General features: G+C 41.3%; 1 protein-coding gene across 1 annotated transcript in view; it reads right to left on the minus strand.

Moving 5' to 3' along the window:
* The window catches only part of RFTN1 (raftlin, lipid raft linker 1), a 475,198-nt gene that overhangs the window by 206,087 nt on the left and 249,085 nt on the right, over positions 1–20,026 (minus strand). The window contains exon 4 of the mRNA XM_040352954.1: positions 8,418–8,526. Coding sequence (XP_040208888.1) covers positions 8,418–8,526 — 109 coding nt within the window. The remainder of the gene's footprint in view (positions 1–8,417; positions 8,527–20,026) is intronic.

A 20,026-nucleotide genomic window follows, 5' to 3' on the forward strand; every position in this document is an offset into this window, starting at 1 on the left:
AGAGGTTGATAGGGGTTTTGTAAACAATGAGCAATTTCTACCTCTCAAATAAACTACCGCTGACACCATTCCTCCAACTGACCGCCAATGTAAGGAGCATCCTTCCCACTGGCCACCGGTATAGGGGGATCACTTTTCCAGTGGCTATTAATGTAAAGGCTCACTTTTGCAATGCCCACCAATTTGAGGGAGCACCACACTTTCACTGTCTGTTTCTTTTTGGGCATTATTATTATTTGTGTCATTAATTATAAGTACTAAACATAAAATTATCATACAGCTCTGGCTGTCCAATAAGCTATGTATGCCACATTTTTATTAACCGTATTTGCCGGCGTATAAGACGACTCGGCATATAAGACGACCCCCTAATATACTGCTAAAAACTGTGATTTTGTGGTCTACTCACCGTATTAGACGACCCTCCGCCGCCGGGTGCTTCGTAAGGCTGTATGTAATGCCTTTTAAAAATTAAAATGCCGCCGCCGGGTGCTTTGTAAGGCTGTATATAATGCCTTTTCAAAAAACGAAAATGCCGCTGCTGCCGCCGGGTGCTGTATGTAGTCTGTATATGCGCTGCCCAGCCAATCCCGATGCACTGTGTTGATGACAGAGCATGGTAAGCCTGCTCAGATTGGCAGAGGTTATTACTCCAATCCAAGCAGGCTTAGCATGCTCTGTCATCAACAGAGTGCATCGGGATTGGCTGAGCGGCACAGAATACAGAGTTACAGAGCGCCCGGCGGGCTGAGATCGAGCGAGCAGCTGCTTAACCCGGTGTATAAGACGACCCCTGTTTTTTGGCTGTGAAATTCCGGTGTAAAAGGTCATCTTATACGCCAGAAAATACGGCATTTTTTTGTCTTATATCCACAACTTTCTGTTTATGTTAAAGTCGTTTTATTAGCAGGGGGTCTCTGAGATTCAAAATACTTTCTCTGCATAACAAAGAGTGGGGAAAGGATGGTCCAGATAGTCCAGAATACGTCTAGAGCAGGGGTATGCAAATAGTGGACCTCCAGCTGTTGCAAAACTACAAGTCCCATCATGCCTCTGCTTCTGGGTGTCGTCCTTGTGGCTGTAAGAGTCTTGCTTTTCCTCATGGGACTTGTAGTTCTGCAACAACTGGAGGTCCACTAATTGCAAATCTTTTGTCTAGAGCATAGGTGTCAAACACAAGGCCCGCGGGCAGAAACCGGCCCTCCAGGCCATTTCACGTGGCCCTCGCACCTCTCCTGCAGCTACAGGAGAGCTCCAGACCTCCTCTGGTCCTGCTCCGGGCCCCTACTTTCTGCTTTTAAGCAATGCATCAAGCTTCTTCCCAGCAGCAGCATAAGGAAAGGGGGGTGCACTGTGATGTAAGGGAGAGTGGGGGAATCAACTTCTGATGGTGGGGGGCTCTTGTCATTTAATGTAAGGGGAGGGGGATCCGCTGGACATCTAATCTTACGAATACAACTGGCCCGTTTAAGGGCAATCGTAATGCTGATGTGGCCCACGATGAGATTGAGTTTGACACCCCTGGTCTAGAGGATAGACTTGGCACCAGTTGATTATGCATCAGAACAGCACATTGAAAAGCAGCATGTGTTTTGTATTCCAGTTATATTTGTCCTTACGCCTAACCAGCAATCTGTTCAGTTTAGCATGAGATCAGTCTGTACTTCTCTACCGGTGTGCAGGCACATAAAGTAGGTTTAAAAAAATATTCCATGCAAGCTAATATGATGACACAAACATCTCCACTGTAAATTAAGACTATCATTAACATTTTTTTACACTTTATAATGGAAGAGTGCACATTCACAGTGGCTTATGGAATCATTAAACCGCATAAAACAAATCCCACTCCTCCGCTGAAGATCCCTTTTCTTTATTGCTAAGTAGATTTTCTATTTAAAGCTAAACTTTTTTCATCTTAATGCATCCCAACTCGTACAGCATTTCTACTGTATGAATGATATGAAATTAAAAACATGCAATTAAGCAGCAGGAGAGGGCTTATCATTGCTTTTGTAACTCCCATTTTAGTCAAAATGTTAATGTTTGTGACAAATAAAGCTTTGCTATCCTAATTCTATTTTGTAAAAAGAAGCTAGTTGTGAAGGTCAAACAGTTGACATGTTTTGTGCTTCTTTTTGTACTATTCAGACTGATTGAGTCTTTCATCTTACAATGGACCTAAATGGATGCCAAAATAATCCAAGCAAAAAATTATTGGAAATATATTTTAGGTATTGAGATACACAATTATGTAAAAATCACAGCTGAAGAGGGATTTACTGAATTGCCACACACAGGAAAAAGCACAAATACAAGTCAATCTATTTGGTACATTAAATTACAATTTCATAAGTGTAATTGTTCCTATTTTCTGGGGCTGTGCAAGGAACGATTTAAGCCCTGAACCTACCAGTTCCAGACATCAAAACACTTAAAACCAAAGTCTGTAAAGCAGATTGCAAAATATAATTACAAAGAAAAAGTATAAATGACTTTTCTTGGAGTTTGGATGAAATAGGAGATAAAGTAAAGATAAGAAACACATAAAATGATCAGTGTATAATGTACTTTCTTCTCTTTTGAACCTTTACATGGATGTGACAAAGACAAGTTCAATTTGGTGGCAGGTATATGGCAATTAAAAAAATGAATGTACTAATTTTTATTTAAATATTTTTTGACCTTTTTAGGTGCCCGTACACGTTCCACTTGTCAGTCAGATTACGCCCTACCTAAAAAGATGCTCATGAAGTCAAATAAAGAATATGAAAAATACATAAGCAAATAATAAGTAGATGAAGTTATATGCAATCCGGTCGGCTGAATGGGGTAGCAAGAAGTGTACCCTACCCACATAATATGTCACTCCGTTTCTATCTCTACACTGGGGAAGCTGTTTACTATTGCAGTGTATTGCTGCTCTTTCGTTGTTCTGTATGCTACTTTCTAATTTGGCATTGCTACATGAAATCTTCTGGCAACAAAGTGAAAAAATTCTAATTTCCCTGGAAGTATGCAGGTTGCTTACCCTAGGGTTTGTATACTAGCTATTTAGTACCCAGTATCAGGCCTGTTGGCAAGGCAGTACAACTAGTCCTGTTGTACTGGGCCCAGGCCTCATAGGCTAAACAGTGGGGCCCGTGGCAGCTTTATTGTTCATATCTATCTAAATGAATACATTGGCCCAGATTCTCAATGGCGTTACGACGGCGCAACACCATTTGCACTGCCGTAAGTCCTAATCTGGCCCCGGGTATCTATGCGACTGATTCTTAGAATCAGTTACACATAGATACCCATTAGATCTGACAGGCGTAAGGCTCTTACGCTGTCAGATCTTAAATGCAATTTTTTTTCCCGCCGCTAGGTGTCGCATCGTTGTTTCCCCTTCGTCTATGCAAATGAGGTAATTACGCGAGATTCCCGAACATACGCGCGGTCGACGCTGAGAATTTACGACGTTTCCGTAGCTTAAGCGACGCGTAAAGTTGCCCCTGCTATTATGAGGGGCAACCAATGTTAAGTATGGCCGTCGTTCCCGCGTCGAAATTTTAAAAAATTACGTCGTTTGCGTAAGACGTCCGTGAATGGCGCTGGACGCCATTTACGTTAACGTCTAAGCAAATGACGTTGGGGCGATGTCATTTAGCGCAATGCACGTTGGGTAATTTACCCGACGGAGCATGCGCAGTACGCTCGGCGCGGGAGCGCGCCTAATTGAAATGGTGCCCGCCCCATTTGAATTGGGCGGGCTTGCGCCGAGCGCTTTTACGATACACCGCCGCAAGTTTACAGGTAAGTGTTCTAAGAATCAGGCACTAACGCTGTAAACCTGCGGCGGTGTAACGTAAATCACATACGTTATGCTGCCCAGGAGCAACGTAATTGTATGAGAATCTGGCCCATTGATTTTACTTGGCCATACCCCCACTCCTACATGCTTGCCAGGGTTTAAATTACATTTCCCTGGGCCCCATTACGTTAAAAAAGAGGGGCCTAGGAGGTGGGAGCAGAGGAGAGACTTTTTTTCAGTGCTAGCAGTTAAAGTCAGTGCCCCTGTTCTGCTGCACTGCGGGGGAGGATGTGTAGGTAGGGTTAGGGGGCCACATCAGGAAGGGGATGTAGGAGGCCCCATGATTTCTAACAGCAGCCCTGACCAGTATAACTGTTCTTCCCGTTGGAACCTTTTAGTATACTTGTATGTTTCAACAAAAGTATTCCTGGTCAAACTTATATGCGTTTGGGCATGTTCGCATATACACACATACATCAGTAAACTTATTTCTATCGGTTCCCCTGGGTACGTTTGTTGTTGGATGATTGTGGAGGGTGACCTTGGGCTTTCCCCCTTACCCTCCCCTCCCTTCCCTCCCTCTCATCCCCCTGTTATTGTACTTCTCTCCTGCCCCCCCACCCCCTCTGGGTAAGGGGGGCTTCGCTGCTGTGGGGTAGATGCTTGCTCTAACTTGAAACACTGATCTCTTTTGTGATCTCCAAGTTGAGCAGCTCATACTTATACATGCTGCACTATAGCAGATGTTCCTATAATCTCCTGGGGCTGCACCGTTACTGGGTTACATAGCCTTCTTAGGGGAAAGCGTGTTCACTTCCATGCTACCTCAAAATTAAATTGTAATAGTCTAAGTGAATACACACTAAGGGCCTGATCCACAAAAGGGATACGCCGGCGTATCTACTGATACGCCGTCGTATCCCTGTTTCTATCTTTGGAACTGATCCACAGAATCAGTTTCTCATAGATAGGCAGAAGATCCGACATGTGTAAGGGACTTACACTGTCGGATCTTAGGATGCAGTACCGCAGCCGCCGCTGGGGGCATTTCTCGTCGAAATCCAGCGTCGGGTATGCAAATTAGCACTTACGGAGATCCACAAAGCTTTTACGTTTCGTTTTTTCTCCGTAAGTATTAGTTTGCCGTCGCAAAATTAGGGCTGCTTTTACAAGGTGTAAACTTAGTACACCATGTAAAAGTAGACCCTTGTATCCCGCGTCGCTGTCATTTTTTTTTGTTTTTTTTTAAATTTCCCGCCGCAACTCTTTTTTTTTTTCTTACGCCCGTCACGATTCTCAAAACCCGGCGCAACGTAAAACCGCGCAAAGCACGTCGGGAAAATAACGTCGGGAGCATGCGCAGTACGTCCGGCGCGGGAGCGCGCCTAATTTAAATGGGACTCGCCCCATTAGATTAGGAACGCCTTGCGCCGGACGGATTTAAGTTACACCGCTCAAAATTTCTAGGTAAGTGCTTTGTGGATCCGGTAGAGATTTTGCGGCGGTGTAACTTAAACGGGAAAAATTAAGTTACGCCGGGTTTTTGTGGTTCAGGCCCTAAATTACTGTATATTTGTCATTACCCAGAACAGTAATAGAGGGGAAATCTTCCAATAAGTACACTAATTCTGGTGACCTAGGGGGCCACAAGGGATTCCCTTAATTTTAAGGGATTTCCTTTCACTTCCTGTTTTAGCTACAGGACAGGAAGTAAAGGGAAATCTCCCCAGTGGGACTCACATGGCAAAAAAATTACAGGGGGTTATAACCCTCAGTTACTCTATCCAAAGAAAAAAAAAGTTGTGTCTATAGTTTATACTTTAAACCTACTGAAAATATTATTGATATTAGTTTGATCATAATCACTTTTATATTTGGATTTTTAAAAAGACTACAGATAACTTTTAAACACAAACTGGCATGGAAAACACGTGTGAATAATATATACAGTGATGTGTATCTAAATCCAAGAATAAAAATAGAATATATTGCAGCAAGCGAGTTCTTAGACGGCAGTAGTTTTAATTGGCGAGTCTGCATTCAGGGCAAGGGGGTGCTGTATTCATGGCAAGGGGGGTGCTGTATTCATGGCAAGGGGGGTGCTGTATTCATGGCAAGGGGGTGCTGTATTAATGGCAAGGAGGGGGTGCTGTATTAATGGCAAGGAGGGGGTGCTGTATTAATGGCAAGGAGGGGGTGCTGCATTCAGGACAGGGGGGTGCTGCATTCAGGACAAGAGAATTCCTGTTGGGCAGTGTATTAGAACTTGGACGAACACACTTAGACCGAATTTTAATGGTTCACAGAATGTCAGGCAAAATGGTCGGCCCTCACGCATGTTCATTTCATCAAATCTGGCCCTCTTTGGACACCCCTGCCCTAGGGTGACAGTGTTTTCTCACTGTACTTTGTCTATTAAGGAAAATTGTTGGCAGTCTAGGACAGGAAGTGTGTAATATAGAACTCCTCTACTCAATTCAATTATTGCGAGGATTGTTCTATAGTTCACAGAAGACTACTTGGGAGGCTGCATTTTTTTGCGATACAGCACGGCATTACATTAACTGATAATTGCGCGGTCGTGCGACAATGTACCCAAATAAAATGTATGTTCTTTTCTTCCCACAGATAGAGATTTCTTTTGGCGGTGTTTGATCACCTCTGCGGTTTTTATTTTTTGTGCTATAAACAAAAAAAAAGGCCGACAATTTTGAAAAAATAAAGAAATATTTTTTACTTTATGCTATAAAATATTCCCAATACATTTGTTTTTTGTCTAATTTATTCATCAATTTAGGCCAATATGTATTCTGCTACATGTTTTTGGTATAACAATTTCCAATAACCATATATTGATTGGTTTGTGCAAAAGTTTTTTTATTGTTTTCACTAGTAATGGCAGCGATCAGCGGGACTGCGACATCTGACAATCTGACACTAAGTGACACTTTTTGGGGACCAGTGATACCAATACAATGATAAGTGCTAAAATGCACTGTCACTGTACTAATGACACTGGCAGGGAAGGGGTTAACATCAGGGTTAAATGGGCTCCTATGAAGTGCTTTCTAACTGTGTTTTAATCTTATCCTATTAAAGTCATCATTTTAATACTACACTCAGGTCGGCATCTCCCCCTCCCTGTTTTTTCCCTTACATGTATTGCAGAGTTCTGAACACACTCTGGAGGATGGCTGCCTTCCTTTTTAACCCTTGATACGCCTTTCTTTTCCAATCACCCAACTTATGGATACATCATCATCCAGCTATTACAGGCACAGACCATACCTCTAAGGATTACTCCATTTGGAGCACCAGATAACACTGAGGCCCCGTACACACGACCGAGGAACTCGACGTGCCAAACACATCGAGTTCCTCGTCGAGTTCAGTGTGGAAGCCGCAGAGGAACTCGGCGGGCCGACTTTTCCCATTGACTAACGAGAAAATAGAGAACATGTTCTCTTTTCGGCCCGACGAGTTCCTCGTCGGCTTCCTCGCTGAAAAGTGTACACACGACCGAGTTTCTCGCCAGAATCCAGCTCCAACCGAGTTTCTGGCTGAATTCTGCCGAGAAACTCGGTCGTGTGTACGGGGCCTGACTGTACTTCTAGCTGCGTGGGGTTGATTTGACTGGGGGAAGACAGAGATCCGTGTTCCTGCATATTGGAAACACAAGATCTCTATCTTCCCCCTCACATAATGCGGTCTGCTTTGTTTACATAGGCAGACTGATGTTTTGCCTCTCCTGAGAACAATCGTGGGGTGCCGGACAAACATCTGGTCCGCCGGACCTACTGATTGGCTCCTGCTGTGTTCAATCACAGCGTGAGCGAGTCGCCAGCGACAGGTACGTGATTTCGCGTAGGAGGGATGCCCTGCCATGGTATATCTACGTGGGTGGTCCAGAAGGGATTAAGTGGTTCTACAGGTTCAAGGTTTTTTAACTTTCATGCATTTTATGCATGAAGGTAAAAAACCTTCTGTGTTCAGCAGCCCCCAATCCTTACCTCCGATCCTGCAAAGTTCATGATAGCCTCGGTTGTATGGGGACTCTCCCTCCTCATTTGCTGAAACAGCAGCGGAAGCCCATTGGCTCCCACTGCTGTCAATCACAGCCAGTGAGCCAATAGGGAGAGAATCGGGGGCGCCGCGGAGCTGCAGCTCTACGTGTCTTATGGAGGCATAGAGCAGCGACTGAGGAACGAGCACGCAATGGTGCCCCCAGGGCATGCGGCTTTCTCAAGGGGGAGGGGCCAGGAGTGCTGGCGGGGGACCCAAAAAGAAGAGGATCAAAGCTGCTCTGTGCACAACCACTGCACAGAGCAGGTAAGTGTAACATGTTTGTTATTTAAAAAAACAAAAACAAAGCTTTAATGATAATAAATCATTCTTGAATGATACAGCTCTTAACTATATTCTCACAGAGTTTTTATTCCTTTTTATGGTCACAGTTTACATCTTGTCATGCTGAATGATTCATAACTGCATGACTTTATAACAAGGTTCTCACTGTTACACATTGCTATATTTATGAAGAATAAACAAGCTGCTGGAATCCTGACCTGAATGAAATTCGATGTATGCAATTATAAGTGAATTAAAAGATAATGTTACTTGCCCTCTTCACTAGGTCAGGTATTAGCTTTTGGTCTACCAGTTGGTCAGGAGACAAACACTGTTCCACTTCCAGGATGTATTCTTCATTGCTCCCATCACATGTTGAATTTCTAAGGGAGAAACAAGATATGTTATACTTTAAAAAACATTGAACACATTTAATCACTTTACAACTGGCCACAGAGTATTTAGGTAACCTCGGAACGCATATACGTGTCTGGGATCATGATGGGCTACTAATCCACTTCCCCATCGGTGGAATCAGTGTGGTCCTTGGGCATGTGATCTGTCTAATTTTGATATAATTTTTTTTCACACAAATAGAGTTTTATTTTAGTGGTATTTCATCACCACTGTGTTTTTTTTTTTTGCTATAAACGAAAAAAAGACCGAAAATGTAAAAAAATATCTATATTTCTTACTTCTGCTATAAAACACACACACACACACACACACACATATATATATATATATATATATATATATATATATATATATATATATATATATATAAAAATCTAATTCCTTCATTAATTTAAGTCAATTCTGCTACATATGTTTGGTAAAAATAAATCCCAATAAGTGTATATTGATTGGCTAGCGTCTACAAACTATGGTATATATACTGGAAAAAATGTTTATACTAGTAATGGCGACGATCAGTGACTTATAGCGGGACTGTGAGGTCTCGTACACACGGCCGAGGAACTCGACGTGCCAAACACATCGAGTTCCTCGGCCAGTTCAGCCCTGAAGCCGCCGAGGTGCTCGGCGGGACGAGAGCTCCCATAGAACAACGAGGAAATAGAGAACATGTTCTCTATTTCCTCGCCGAGCTCCTCGTCGGCTTCCTCGGCCGAAAGTGTACACACGACCAGTTTCCTCGGCAGAATTCAGCCAGAAACTCGGTCAGAAGCTGAATTCTGCCGAGGAAACTGGTCGTGTGTACGGGGCCTGATAGTATAGCGGGAAACCTGACACTAACTGACACTTTTGACAATTTGCTGGAACCAGTGACACTAATACAGTGATCAGTTCTAAAAATATACACTGGCTGGGAAGGGGTTAACATGTTGGGCGATCCAGGGGTTAAATGTGTGCCTAACAGTGCTTGATGCATTCACTGTGTCCTGGTTTTACTAAGGGACGTGACGGTTTTTATTCCATGCTTTGAAAATAATAGTCACCCTCAAAGGGAATGCTTTCATCTTGAGTTCCTGCAGCATCCCCCTAATGAAGGGGGAGTGTTGGAGCCTTCAAAGTGTGTTGACTATGTAATGGCACCTCTATTCGAAGACGGCCTAATTGGGAATTTTACTTTTTAAGTGGAATACTGCGGTTATGGCAGCAATATGCCATAACCTCGGTATTGTTCTTTTCAGCCAGCGGTTCTCTTACCCCTAAAAGTGATCAGCCACTGGATTATTTTTAAAAAGCGGCGCCCTGTGGGACTACAGAGAATAGCTGAAGAAAGATGACCTCCACTAATCTCTATGGTATAGAAGTCCTACAGCAACATCATGGTGTCACTTCCGATTACGGCACGATATAAACAATGGGATTTTTTTGGGGGGAAAGAATTAACGCAATGCTTTTTTTCCTGTCCTGCTTCCTGTCCCGATCGGTCATGCATTATTTTTATCGCAAAGGATGTTTACGTGCTTGCGTGCAGTGGTGAGCGCATACGTAGGTCAAGTCCACATATGTAAATGGTGTTCCCATCATACATGTGAGGTATGGCTGTGACCGTCAGAACGAGAGGAACAATTCTAGCACCAGACATCCTCTATAACTCTAAACTGGTAAGTTGTAAAATATTTTAAAACATCACCTATGGAGATTTTTAAAGGGTAACTCCACTTTCGTGGGGAAAAAAGAAAACAATAAAGCAAAAATAATACAGTGTATACAATTGCGAAGTCATATTGTAATTGAATGTTATTAAAAATGAAAAATGAAAAATTTCCTTTTCAATCTGCAGCCACTGTAATTTTCTATACATGCAATGTAATATGGCTACAATGAGTTGTTCTGTACACAGAATGTGTACTGACAAGCCCCCAGAAACATAATTTACTGCTTGTGTGATTGGCTCAGTAATTCTCCCAGAAGTCAGCCTAAAATACCAGTCAGATATCAGGCATCCCCTTCAACAAGGTGAGATATTTCCAATAGGAACACGTCTAAAGGGATGCAGGCCCAGCAGATTTCCTCATTAGAGCTCTGCAGCTGCCACAGCTGACTTATAATTATGAAACCACTCCCATTAGACCCAGTCAAACACATGGATTTCTTCAGAATAACAAAAGGTAGGAATCTGCAACAAAGGTTGTTATAATCCTGGTAATGTACATAGATCACCCAGGAGGGAATGTGGAGTTACGCTAATTACTGTAGTTTGGGGCCATTCCACAAGCATGCGCAATGTTAAAGCATGACATGTTAGGTATCTATTTACTTGGCTTAACATCATCTTTCATATTTTCCTAAAAAACTGGGTTATATATTGTGGTTTGTTTTGTTTTTAATTCATTAACCCCCCTGGTGGTATTCCCGAGTCTGACTCGGGGTTAAATTTCTGTGCTGCGATCGGTAACCCTGAGTCAGACTCGGGCTCGTCTTGCTGAATCCACAACTAGAAAACAGCGATAATAAATTATAATCACTTGCAGAATTGTGCGATAGCGATTTGTGGGTAAATTCGTCATAAAAAAATAAGTAGGTAATGACAGCGACAATTCTGCAACTGAGCAAATTTCAGTGATTTTGAGTTGATTACATTATTGAATAATTTTTATTATAATTATATTATTATTTGTTATAATTATTTATAATTATTTATTATATTATAATTTTGTTTTTAAAAAAATGTCATACCCGGTATGCCTACTAGACTCTTGTTTGGACAGATTTAAGTGAGTTATTTCTAAGAATTACAGGCCTACAGTATAAAACGCCAAATTTCCTTGAAAATAATGGTACCGCTTTCAGCACCTTTTTTCTGAAATAATCATACCACCAGGGAGGTTAAAGTGTATTTTTTCAACAAAAAAAACACGTTTTAAAAACTGCTGCACAAATACAGTGTGACATAAAAAATTGCAATGACTGCAATATATTCTCTAGGGCCTCTGCTAAAAAAAAATATATATAATGTTTGGGGGTTCTAAGTAATTTTTTAGCAAACAAACACTGATTTTTGCATGTAGGAGAGATGTGTCATTTCTTCTTAAATGGTTAAATTATCTCTTTTGGACTTTTGCACAGAAATAAGGTTCTGCCTTTGCTAAACTTCTTCCAAAGAAGCTAGCTACTTTGCGTTTATCCTGGTCCTCTGGTTTTAACATTTTCTCAGGTGTAAAAAGTATACAAATTAAGCCTCGTACACACGATCGGACTTCCAACCAACTTTTACATGGATTTTGGTTTGAAGGGCGTCGGCCGTGAACTTGTTTTGCATACACACGGCACAACATTTTCAGCCAACATTCACAAAATCACGTGGTTTTTCAGCTCTTTACCACCACCCTTTGGGCAACTTCTGCTATTGTTGTCTGATGTTTAGCATTGGTTCTGAGCGTTGCGTACACACGATTGGATAAACCGACGTAACAGATTTATTGCCCAACAATTGGTGAGCATGAACAGCCAACTTTTGTTGTTGTTAATTCTGCCAATAAATATCTGATGGAGCATACACACGGTCGGATTATCCGACACAATACGTCTGTCAGATAATTATGGCCATAAAGTTGGATCGTGTGTACGAGCCTTTCGGGATGTCAGCATTAACAATGGTTGCCTCCATGCATCTGTTATGGAATGTTCCTTTAAATATATGTCTTGGCACATACTCACTAAAATGAACATTATTTTTAAAACTTGCTTGTGTAGCCTAGTTTGTACATATGATAGTGTAATAACCAAAACTGCCAATAAATGCAGAAATGCAGACATAACAAAATCAGCCACTCAAAATACCCCTAAATCAATTTAAACATCATCTTCATCAGTTAGGCATTTCTTTTGTTGTGAATGTATTTCTTTATTGTTAACTGTTTTTTTTTTTCCAAAATGAACCAAGTCTTGTCAGTTGTTTCTGTTTGCTTTCTCAATAAACTTTGAATTGTCTCTAATTTACTTTATTAATCAGCCATCATTGTTTATTTCAATGCTGCTCAGAAAAAAAAGGTACATCAGTACTTGCAGTATATCCGAATAAAGAAAAATAATTATACAGCATAAAAAAGGAAAGAAAGTTTAGGGCTTACAAAGAAAGCCAACACAATGAACATCTCTAGTGAGTCTGTTTTTAATCATGGAAGATTACGCTCCACTATAATCGCATTATTTGTCTCTGTGTGGAGCCTAACAGGAGACCGAAGCTGATGCAGTCTAACAGGTTACATGCCTGAAAGTCCCGCTGAGTGTTCACATGAAATGTAAGAATAATTTTCATTTCATTGTGCTTCAGGCAGCTCTATATACTGATGTGTATTCACAAGATACATCTCACGGCTTCTGCCTGGGGTTCTAATGACCTCTTTGGAGGGATAACTACTGCAGGCAACTCTTCTGGATGAAAGTTAATCACAGGAATTTTCATAGTATAATAGCAGATGTGACTAGCTACTCATGGTCAACGGTACGGTGTCCATTTACCGGAATTATCAATTGTTTACATGCCATGTTCATGAAAATGAGTGTGTCTAATGGAAAATCCTGCAAGGTGCTTGTTTTTGGGGGTGCAGATTCTGGAATGAATATCCTTGTTCTCTGTTAGCTAAAGCCAAGTTCATAAGAAACTGCCTTAAATGCACTCTATTGATGGCCCTGTTGGCCCACTTCCACCCAACAGCCTTCAACTGGCACTGTTCAGCTCTGTTGATAACTGGCAATGCCAGTTGTCAGAGTACAATAGCCACACCAAAAGATTTCTCTATCTGTGTTGTTGAGTGTGGATAAAATAATCTGCATAGGTGTCTGCGCCTATTGCTTTAGAGCAGGGGTAGGCAACCTCGACACTCCAGCTGTGGTGAAACTACAAATACCATCATGCTTCTGCCTGTGATTGTCAGGGTCTTGCAATGTCTCACGGGACTTGTAGTTTCCCCACAGCTGGAGGGCCAAGGTTGCCTACCCCTGCTTTAGGGTGTGCACCCCAAAGCTTAAATATGCATGTATGCGTAATATAATTTTATATATATAGATATATATATACACACACACACACACACACACACACACAATCTTATCAATAAATGAAAAAAACATGTATTAAAACAAGGACAGTATTGGTAGGGTAGTGGATGCTGTCAGTAGTCTATTATTATTTTATTTTTGTATTATTTTTTGCAATTTTATTTTTATATTATTTTGGTGAAATATCAGCAGGGGGAATCTGCAGTGCACAGGGTGATTCCAGGCACACCTGGCACACCTCCTGCACACGCCTATGGGAATCAGTCTGATTTTTTTTAATGCAATCCACAGTGTGTATGGACAGTTTTATTGCCTAGTACAAATATGTGCATATGTGGTATGCTTTAGGTGCGGAGCATTTTAGGCATGTTTTTCGTGCGTTTTAGTATCTTTGAATCATATATAACAAGCATTTGTTTTAAAGCCTAACAAAGATTCAACAAGCAGGATTTTTTTTTTAATGCACTGCACCTAAAATGCATATAAAATGCACAGGTGTGAACAAAGCCATATTTACTATTCAGGGAAGTAAGTATGGACATTGAGCCTAAAATAATAAGTCAACTATTGCCACCCAAATCCTGACAAGTTCCTTTGAAAGCAAATGTTGTTCCCTCCTGGCATTGTAATAGGTTTGCCTCACATTAGAAAGGGACATATTTTCGACTTTCCTTATCTCTGAAAGAAAGCATTGCCACAATTATTAACAGCCCAAGCATGTGAAGAACAAAGCCAAGATTCAGCAATACCAATTAAATAATAGCGCTTTTCATGAACCAAAGTTTTTAACAGTGAAGCCCTGTACACACGCTCGGTTTTCCAGAGTCAGCCAGGAAAACCGAGGGGAAAGCCGAGAACCCGGCAGGAAAACTACCATAAGAGCTTTGGCCAGGAATCCTGGCCATGTGTATGCTCCATTGGCACTGCCTCGCAGTGTTTCCCATAAGAAAGTATTAGTAAATCTGGCGGAAAACAATAGACATGTGCACAGAAAATGTTTTCGTTTTTTTTTGTTCCGTTTCGTATCGTTCCGTAGGTTCGTTCCCGTTAGTTTTTCGTAAGACGCCCGTTTTCCTGTTCGTTCCCGTTCGTTTTTCGTACGACGCGATTTTTTCGTATTCCGATAGTTTCGTATTTTGGTTACCGTTTTATTTTCGTACATGCGGGATGGTTCGTTATTCTGTTTAATTCATGTTCGTTTCTTGTTAGACAATAATTTTCGTGAATTTATCATTTTGTACTTTCGTAAATATATCGCGGGATTCGCGGCACTTTCAACACGCGGCTCATCCATACTATTGTTAAGCCCCATACACTTGGTCAGACTTTTTTAGCAACAAACATAAAAACGATCGTTTTACCAAACGTTCGTTCGTTTTTAAACTCCATCAGAAAACCATTTTTGGGTTCCAGGTTCAAAAGTCTGGCCAACTGATCTCTCCCTTCAGACGAAAATCCACAGAAAAGTTTATTTGGCTTTACTGTACTACTGTACTCAGCACAGAAGAGAAGCTGCTTCACTAACTAACTACACTCACTGCCCATTCAAAAAAACGAAAATGACATCTTATTTGCATTCTGTATTTTGAAACCAAATTACAAACAGAAAAAAGGAATTCAGAATACAGAATACAAATCTTTTGTTATAAGATGTCATATGAACATACAAACAGAAAAAGGATTCAAACAAAATACAGAATGCAAGTCTTTTGTTATAGATGTCATATTCGTTCTTTTGCCGTTTTCGTTTTGTCGTATTTTCGTCGGATCGTTCGTTCGTATTTGCGGTTGTTCGTTATGCGACTCATTCGTAATCCCATCGTTTTCGTATTTTGGTGCTTACATTGTTTCGTATGTACACATTATTCTGCGGGTACGAAAATGAACATTTTCGTAAGAAAATAACATTCGTACGACCGGAAATGCACATATCTAGAAAACAAACACTGGGAATCCCGATGGCAAAAGGGAGAGCGGGTTCTGTATTTTCCCGCCGGGATTCCTGGCTGTTTTCCTGTCGGGAAAACTGCGAGGAAACATACACACGTCTGGTTTTCCCGGCCAAAAGCTCTCTTTGCAGTTTTCCTGGCAGGAAAACCGGTCATGTGTACAGGGCTTAAGGTATTGCTTGGCAGACCTCTGGCATTGATGAACAAACACTTTATTCCATTGTTGCATTTAGAATTTCTATTTACTATATATTTTTTCTGTTACACAAATAGTACAGTAAATTTTCAGTTACATGGCACTCTTTTTATCACATGCCGCACAACTGGACACAATTTGCCTGGTGTATGGCTAGCTTTTCTCTCCCTCTCCTCTCAATCATAGTTTAATACCCCTCCATACTTAGCCTCCTTAAATCTCTCCCCTAGCAAAAAAGACCCCCTTCCATTTAGGTGCAAACAATATTTAGCACACAGGTTTACCCCCATCAAAAGTCAGCCCAGTGTTCCACAAAACATAAACATTCCTCCTTACAACATGTTTCCTATTTTGCACCTGGCACAGGCAATATTTCTAACAATTTAACCTTGAAGGTCTTTCTTTTCAACCTGCAGCCTGGTTTTGTAAATTGATTCCTAAGGACCCTCCAATCTTTTATGTATTCTGATACTAGTCCCTACATGGACCAACATGGCTTGGTTATGGCCAGCCCCACCCACTAATTGGTCTACCAGGTCCACTACATCACATGCCAATCTCTGGTACCAGGGAGACAGCAAACCATTCAGGTGAGGTGATCAAAGTGATAAGTTATTCTATAATTCCTTCTGATTATAGAGTCCCCTATTACCACCAACTGCCTGGACATTTTTCCATTATCCACAACATCCCTGCCAGATGGGCTGCTCTCCTGGCTGTTAGTGGTAGCAGTGGTATCTGTCATCTCTGGGTTTGATACACATTTTCACTCAAACTTAGCAAATTTGTTTGGGTGCTCAAACACAGGGCTGGACTTCCTTTTCTATGAGCCTCTTTCATGCCTCCTAAATACAGTAACCCAGCTTCCTACCTGATTATCCTGCTGTGCTCCTTCACCCGCCACATGAACCTCATTAACTGTCTGCTCAGTGAGCAGAAAGCTTTTATTAAGGTTTTCAATTCCCCTTAATGTTGTAATTTGCTCCACTAGATGTCTAATGTGAGCTTCCAGGAGGACAACCTGCTCATAAATGTCACACTGGTATTCATCCTAGAGCCGTTTCTCCATTTGTGTAAATGTGTGCACACTGTGCATTAAGCAAAATCTTCAACAGTGCTTCAATTCATTATCTTAGCTATAATACAAATATTATTTTCAGGAAATTATTCAATAAATATCCCTGTGCTACCCCAATCATTAAATATAAAGAAATGCAATATATACTGTATATCTTGGAAGAGCAGCTACCACTAATGTACATTCACTAAACACATAAATAAATATTAATAAACAACAAAACAGCGCAGCGCTCCTCTAAGTGCCAAAATCAAATCAATATCATATTCTCTCCCAACACCAACACCTGTGCTCAACAATATAATATGTCCCAACACATGAATTTACATAAATATCTTGTTAAAATCCAACATGCATTTATACAAACAAAAATATATTGTGGACACAACATACAGTAAATCATCTCATGTGTCCATATAGTGTGTGAAAAGACCAACAAAAGTCCCAAGGTATTATAGTAAATCAACAACAGAACTCCATGAAACAACAGCATCATCCCAACAAAAACTCAGTGAATAAGCAGTCTTATGACATCCAATATAACACAGCATGTAACCCAGGTGCGCTCTCGGATGTGCCATCACCTATTTTGGTGGACCTCAGTGTTAAACAGGAGGTCAGATACAACTTAAAGAAAACAGGTTCCCCAGGGCTTACTCTTATGTTAAATCCACCTTCTAATGAAGGGCATATCCAAAAGTGCACCTGGGTGGTATGGTGTGTTATGGATGTCAAAAGACTGCTGATTCACTTCGTTTTTAGGGGATAATGCTGTTGTTTAACAGAGTTATTGTGTGATTCCTTATGCCTTGGGGCTTTTCACACACTGTATGGCCACATGAAATGAATTATGCTGTATTCACAAGATAGTTATGTTTGTACAAGTGCGCGTTTGATTTTCACAAGATATCTATGTAAATGCATATGCTGGGATGTATTAAATTGTTCAGCACAAGTATTGGTGTTGGGGTAGAATATTATATTGATTTGGTTTTGGCACTTAGCAAATTAACATTTATTTTAATTTAAAAACTGTCTGCAGTGCTTTGTAGGATATGCTAGGTTTGTTGATGAAGTGATATTAAAGTCTTGTATTGGCTTCCTTTAGAACTACTAAATTGTAGCATTCACATGACATACACCACAATGTTTTATACTGCAGGCACCCACCATAATTTGTTTGATTGTTTTTACCTTTATTGATCTCTTTTTGGTTCTGTACCATCACATATTATAGTTTGTGGCTGATTTTTGCCTAAAAATTTCTTAAAATGGTTTTCTTGTTCTCCCACTCTAGTGCTCTGTGCTGTCATAGGAACACCCATCACTAAGTCCTCAACCTGACTTGGGTCAGCCATACATGGTTTGAATCTCGGCCAGTTCAGCAGGAACCGGCTGAGATTTGAACCATTAATGGGCAGGCTGAATGTACCAAGTTGATCCATCGATCAGCTTGGCTAAAACCAGCCTGCTGGATTCACTTGTGATTATTGCAAGTGGCTGCTATAACCACAAGCGATAATCACTGTCTTCTTTCTGCGGGGATGACTTCCCCCGCCTGCACCCGCACCTGGAGAAGACAATTGCTCGGCAGGAGGAATTCCCCTGTCAATGCTGTCTGTGTTGATGGGGGAATCATGCAAATTTCTTTCCTGCAACCCGTGGTTGCAGGAAATAAATTTGCACTGTCTAAATTTGAGGTAAAGCTTTGAGGATGGAAGCTGTTCGTACCACGTCTATTGGATGGCATATCTATTTCTGTGGCTTCAATTGGGTTTTGGCCTCTCAAAGGGTTGCCTTAAGACCTGTTACTTAAAGCATACCTCAACACCTAAAAAAAATCTATGGATACAGTCATCAACATGTCTTTTTCTCATCTCCATTAAATAGGGATGATATTGTTTTTGCTTCCAGTAATGTCAGTACACAATGGCCCAGATTCAGAGAGACTTACAACGGCGTATCTCCAGATACGCCGTCCGAATGAGCGCCGTCGTATGTATGCGCCTGATTCATAGAATCAGTTACGCATACATTCTGCCAAGATACGAGCGGCGTAAGTCTCCTACGCCGTCGTATCTTGGGTGCATATTTACGCTGGCCGCTAGGTGGCGCTTCCGTTGATTTCCGCGTTGAATATGCAAATGAGCTAGATACGCCGATTCACGAACGTACGTGCGCCCGCCGCATTTAGTTACGCTGTTTACGTAAGACATACGCCGGCGTAAAGATAAAGCATGTCTCTAGGTGGCGCAGCCCATGCAAAGTATGGACGTCGGAACAAGTGTATCTTTTTACGTTGTTTGCGTAAGTCGTATGCGAATAGGGCTGTGCGTAAGTTACGTTCACGTTGTAGGCAGTGTTCGACGTATCTTAGGCATTCTATCCGACACATGCGCACTGGGATACATCCACGTACGGCGCATGCGCCGTTCGTTCAAAACGTCAATCACGTCGGGTCACGATTCATTAGCATAAAACACGCCCACCTCTTCACAATTTGAATTAGGCGCGCTTACGCCGGAACATTTACGCTACGCCGCCGTAACTTAGGACGCAAGTGCTTTGTAAATACAGCACTTGCCTCTCTAAGTTGCGGTGGCGTAGCTTAAATACGCCGCCCTACGTGAATCTAAGCCAATGTGTTTGGAAGCCATGCAATGGAGACATCAGAGGTCTAATGAACTGCTGATGTCTCTATAAAGAGAACCTGTCAATGCACAATACTATTACATAGAGGGGGTTCTCCGTCCTTTGAAAAACCAAAGGAAAAAAATGAAAGGGTAACGCCACTTTAATGGGGGGGAAAAATAGCAAATAAAGAAAAAATAATATAGCGTGTACAATTGTGACACAATTAAAAATTACACTTCCTTTTCAATCTGCAGCTCTGTAATTTTCTGGTGCATTTTGTGTACAGAATGCCCCTCAGAAACATAATTTACTGCTTGTGTGATTGGCTCACTGATTTTCCCAGAAGTCTGCAGCAAGATACAAGTCAAATTTCTGGCATCCCCTACAATTTATTTTTTATCTTTTGATAAGATACTGCCAATAGCAATATAAAGGGATGTAGGCCCAGCCTATTTCCTCATTAGTGCCCTGCAGCTGCTGCAGCTGATTGATAACTATGAAAAAAAAACCATTAGACTCACTTTCCCACATGGGCACAAACAAACACACAG

The sequence above is a fragment of the Rana temporaria genome, chromosome 5 (genome assembly GCF_905171775.1).
Source record: "Rana temporaria chromosome 5, aRanTem1.1, whole genome shotgun sequence".
Classification (NCBI taxonomy): Eukaryota; Metazoa; Chordata; class Amphibia; order Anura; family Ranidae; genus Rana; species Rana temporaria.